General features: G+C 37.3%; 1 protein-coding gene across 1 annotated transcript; it reads right to left on the bottom strand.

Annotated features, from left to right (window-relative positions):
* Positions 1-382: 382 nt before the first annotated feature.
* LOC133668948 (leucine-rich repeat receptor-like tyrosine-protein kinase PXC3) lies at positions 383-4,178 on the bottom strand. Its single transcript, XM_062088958.1, has 2 exons — positions 1,129-4,178; positions 383-919 (listed from the first exon to the last, which is right to left on the bottom strand). Exons 1-2 carry the CDS (start codon positions 3,665-3,667, stop codon positions 612-614), a joined length of 2,847 nt encoding a protein of 948 aa, XP_061944942.1. The 5' UTR covers positions 3,668-4,178; the 3' UTR covers positions 383-611.
* Positions 4,179-5,222: the final 1,044 nt, after the last annotated feature.

Raw genomic sequence — 5,222 nt, 5'->3', positions numbered from 1 at the left:
AGTTAATTTTATATATATCTCCATTAATCTCATGAATCTTAAAGCTAATAACCTTTAAGTTTTCAGTAGTTTAAAATAATTTTAAATTTATAATTATTAAAAAATAAATTTAAAATCTAATCAGTTAAATTACTTAAACAAAATACTCTTGGAAGAAAGGTTCGCGGGTTGTGCGAGGATAAAATCATTAAAAATACCGTTAGTATTCACATTATTTTAAATTTATGCACACAGTAAATAGCTGATACTTTTAGCTTTTTTTAATTAATAAGACTTCTACTCCCTAAGAAGCAAAGTTGATGCAAGGTAAAAACAACTTTGGAAGAACATGTTAGACCTCTCGTTGGATCCAGGAGAGCTTGACAATACGCGAGCTACCAGATGATGGCAAAAACAGAGAGATGTGTTAATACATTCCCAAAAATTCTCTTCCATGTATTATGTATACATAGGAATTGCAGATTATACATGCCAGTTGGGTTGCAACAGCTGCCTCATTTTGGGCAGCAAGAAACCTTGTATCTACAGTTTTGAAACAAAGACTTGAAAAGTGGAATCTTTCGAATAAATAGAACTGCTTCTTCTAGGAGGATTGTATTCTGAGCTAGTCCTCATCGTGCATTGACGATCATCCATAAAACACTCTTCATCTTTGGCCTTGCTTCTGTGGAAACACTAACGCAACTAAGGGCAATCTTAAGGACTGCAAGCATCTGGCCTCTGACAGCAGGTGAAGTCCTGCTGATGTTATAATCAAGGATGTGATCCCACTTGTCTTGCTGTTTTGACTTACTTAAGACCCACTTGGCTAGTTCAGTTCCCTCACTAACTGCTGGCTTTCCTGTCAGCAACTCCAGTAGAACGACCCCAAAGCTATATACATTCCCAGCCATTGTCACCCTCATTGTGTATGCATACTCTGTAAGGACCACAATCACTCATCAAGTCAATATCAGAAAATCAAGCATATAACAAGGAAGGATTCATTAAGCAGTATGAAACTATTCACAATAAGTTATTCAATAACAAAGTTCATGGGAAAAATTCATGGATTTGGTCACACCACTTCATACAAATTAAGAATTGAATACTTTCTGGATATTAAGATGAGCATAAAGGGTTGTTTACCTGGTGGAATATAGCCGACGGAGCCAGCGACTGTCGAAAGGCTGCCAGTGCTCTTTGTTGGATCAATCACTTTGTGGAGCTCAATGTCTCCTACGAGAGGCTCCTTCAGAGACTTGAGGAAAATGTTTTGGCTTGAAAGGTCGAGGAGGAGAATCGGACCAGAGGTGCATCCATGAAGAAAGGTAAGGCCCTGAGCAACTCCAACTGCTATACTGTAACGGCTTGCCCAGTCCAAAGCATCTCCCAGTTTACCATGAAGAACATAAAAAAGGGTACCCTTTTCAGCGTATTCATAGAAGAGATAAGCACTGTCCATGCTCAATACATAGGCCAAAGGAGTCATGACATTGGAATTGCTCAGTTTCCCTAAATCTTCCAGCTCTTGTCCGAATTTGTGATGGCTACCCAATTGGAATATCTTGTCGCTCCAGTTGAGCTTCTTGACAAAGTAGCGTGCTCCAGAAGGCATGGTGGCCTTATAGTATGTTGAAAACCTAGTCTTCAACTCAATGTTCAATGGATCAGCAGCTATTTCCATGGTTTTGGTGAAGTCGATGTTAGACCTGTGAATTCCATTTGTAGTCAACAGAATGCCTTCGATTACTTGAGGAGGCGGAAGCTCTTCCCCTGATTGTGACTGCTGATTGTTAACCTTGAGAAAGCGTCTGGATAATGATACAACTATAATCGAGACACCTCCAACAGCAAGAACAGCAGCAACAACTGCAAGCACAACTGGTACAGCAACTGATTTCCCCTTCTTCGGGGATTCTTGGGGAGTTATTGTTGCTGTCTTGTTTTCAAGTCCTGCATTTCCGCTTGCACTTACAGACACATATGGTTTGAACCCTGGGATGACTCCAGAAAGAGTATTGTTTGAGAGTATCAGCTGATTTAGGGATTCCATTTCAGTAAGAGAGTTGGGAATCTCACCCGAGAAATTGTTGTTTGAGAGATCCAAAACTTCCAAGTTCTTCAGTCGGGAAAGAGTTTCTGGAATAGGTCCTTGAAAGAGGTTGCTGCTGAGATTCAAGGAAATCTGCAATTTGACTGGCATCGATGGAATCGTTCCATTTAGTTGATTTTGCCCAAGTTGGAGTTCTAACAGATAGTTCATACTGTTGACAGTGACAGGTATTGGACCCTGAAGCTTGTTGCATTGCAAGTTCAAGTGAGCAAGGCTTTGCAAGTTTGAAATTGAAGAAGGTATTGAACCAGTAAGCGAATTCCAGCTGATGTTCAAGATTGATAACTTCTGTAATCGAGTGATCTCTGAAGGGATTTCTCCAACCAAGTTGTTATGCTGAAGCTTCAAAACTTGAAGATCGTTGAGATTTCCCAATAGTGAAGGTACAGAACCTGCAAGGTAATTCTGTGCCAAATTCAACAGTGCCAAACTTTGGCAAGAACCCAACTCAGGAGGTATCACACCAGTCAAACTATTGTTATCCAGCTCCAAGTAAGTCAAGTTCTTAAGTGTCCCAAATGAAGAAGGTATCGAGCCAATGAGCTTGTTTCCTCCCAATCTCAATCTAAGCAAGCTTGTAGATATACTCGAAGGTATTGAACCATCTAACTGATTGCCAGACAAATCCACAAGTTGCAAATTCGACTGTGACAAAATGTCTGCTGGAATAGGCCCTCTTAGCTTATTGAAACTAAGATCGAACAAACTAAGATATCTTGTAATTCCACTGGGAATTTTACCATCAAACTCGTTTAGATTTGCTGCAAATCGAAACAAGGTTGGAATATTTGAAATGTTTGCTGGGATATCTCCAATCAAATTATTGGAAGACAAAATCAAAAACCTCAACTTTGTGAGATTTCCAATCCTAGAAGGAATAAACCCATCAAGAGCATTTCCACTAAAATCAATCTCGTTCAAGTTCTGACAATTCGCGATATCTTGAGGGATAGTACCTTGGAATTGATTCCTAGAGAGCTGTAGACTCTCCAACAGCAAGGACTTTCCAACGTTTACAGGAAGAGGACCACTGAACTTATTGAAACTAAGATTCAAGCTTTTGAGTGCAAGCAATCCATCTAACTGTGGAGTAACATTACCAGACAAAGAATTGAAAGACAAGTCCAAATATTCTAACCCAACAAAACCATTAAAAGTTGGCAAAGAACCGACTAATTTATTTTGGCTAATATTCAACAACTTCAGCCCATCAATCCTTCCACAATCATTGACGAAATCATCTGGGATTAAGCTCAAACGGTTTTTAGAAAGATCAAGGGACTGTAAAGTTTCAATCTTGCAAACATCAGCCAAGGAATTAGAGTTGGAGAGACCAAACATAGATAGAACAAGACCAGTTACTGATGAGTTACCAGAGCTACATGTAACTCCCTTCCAAGAACATGGGTCTCTAGTAGCATCCCATGAAGAATTAGAAAAGTTAAGGAACTTAGACAGATTGACCATGATGCTGGTTTGGTTTGGGGATAGTTGAGAGAGCACCGCAGGAAATAACAAGAACAAAAAAGACAAGAAAATAGAGGTTCTTTGCTGCACATACCTTGTTGTCATCTCAGCTGAATTATCCTAGTTTTTTTTTTTCTATTCTTTATTCTCTGTCTCTGGATGTGCAAGTGTGCAGTATTTTGTATATATTTGTGCTGGGTTCAGTTTCAGGTGAAGAGGGACAGGATAAAAAGAAATGGCAGGCACCAAAGAAGAGAAAAGAAGAAAGAAATGATTTTTAAGACACTGAGGGAAGGAGGGAGGGAATTGTGGGGTTGTGGCCTTAAGGGTGTTTCAATTTCAAAGCCAAGTGAAAGGACCTCTGCTGGTTCTTCTTTTTCTGGACAAAAGAACAGCATGTTGTTGCTGTGTTTGTGATAGTAAAAATTGAGGTTCGTTTTTGTATTTTTTCCTGTAGTTTTAATGCTTAAATGTTAAAAATAAAAAAAAATTACAAATTATAATTGAAAAACACTTTTACCATTTCTTTGAACTAGTCGAGGAGGAAGACGAAGGGACTGTTGTTTTCTTCATTTGTTTGCTTGACTTTGACAATTTGGACATGTAATGGCGACATTTGGCCTTTCCAAGAAATTTTGTGCTAGAAAGCATGGACATGGGAGAGTGAAGTCTCTATGGAATACAAAACCCTTTTTAGTCTTCGGTGTGGAGCCCCGAATTGAACGTTGAAAGCAACCTGGCCTAAGAAACGCGTTTGGAATTTGGAAGAGAGACTTTTCTTTCTTTCTTTCTTTCTTTCTTTCTTTCTTTCTGCAGTTGCTGTCAGATAAGTCCATTTATTAGGACATTTATTAGAAATTTCTTTCTCATTGCCTTTAATTAAATTTAAACTAACATAATAAACTAGTCTACATTGCAACTTGAATTCAATACTGTTATATAAAGGATATTTGAAAGTGTCGTAACAGTTGTTTTTCAAAATATTTTTTATTTGAAAATGCATCAAAATAATTTTTGATATGAACATATAAAAATAATCTGAAAAATCAAATTGATGAAGTGCTTGCTTTACTTATTTCGAGTCATCCTCCAAGTTACTTAAACTATGCTCCAACAATGGAATGAAGAAATAAATTCTAGTGGAAATTTATGTTCCATGAGCCAATCATTAGTGTAAAGAAGATCTAGATTAAGTATTTTCAAACCCCAAACATGGGAAATTTCGTATGCCAATTAGGTGCATCAAATGAGGCAACAAAAGAAGGAAAAGTAATACATAGGATGTTTTGGCAAATGGGTGTAGCAAGTTCCATCAGCTTTCGAAAAGAGTTGTCTCATTATAATTTCCAAGAATTCTACCCATTTTATTTTAGAATATAATCTAGATCAAATCTCGTATCGACTGGATTCATTAAATAAATCATAGTTAAATTTAATAATATTCATTTTGAATGTGTGATTTACTTAGTGTTTGCTTCCAAAGAAATCATTTCATCTAGGAATGAGTAAAAAAAATGAAAAATCAATTAAATAAAAAAAATAACCGAAAAAACCGAACCACAAAAAAAAACCGATTAAAATTTTGAAAAAACCGACCTGTTCTGTTTGGTTTTGGTTTTGTAAGCCCAAAACTGAACCGAACCCAAACAGAAAAAAATTA

Source organism: Populus nigra, chromosome 12, assembly GCF_951802175.1.
Source record: "Populus nigra chromosome 12, ddPopNigr1.1, whole genome shotgun sequence".
Taxonomy (NCBI): Eukaryota; Viridiplantae; Streptophyta; class Magnoliopsida; order Malpighiales; family Salicaceae; genus Populus; species Populus nigra.
This window is presented reverse-complemented; position numbering and strand designations above follow the sequence as displayed.

Bases quoted from the DNA above. Each gene is read 5' to 3' on its own strand.
- LOC133668948 (XM_062088958.1), bottom strand. From the start codon at position 3,667: ATGACAACAAGGTATGTGCAGCAAAGAACCTCTATTTTCTTGTCTTTT. The intron at 920-1,128 runs GTAAACAACCCT...TGGTCCTTACAG, and splicing joins CGTCGGCTATATTCCACCAG to AGTATGCATACACAATGAGG.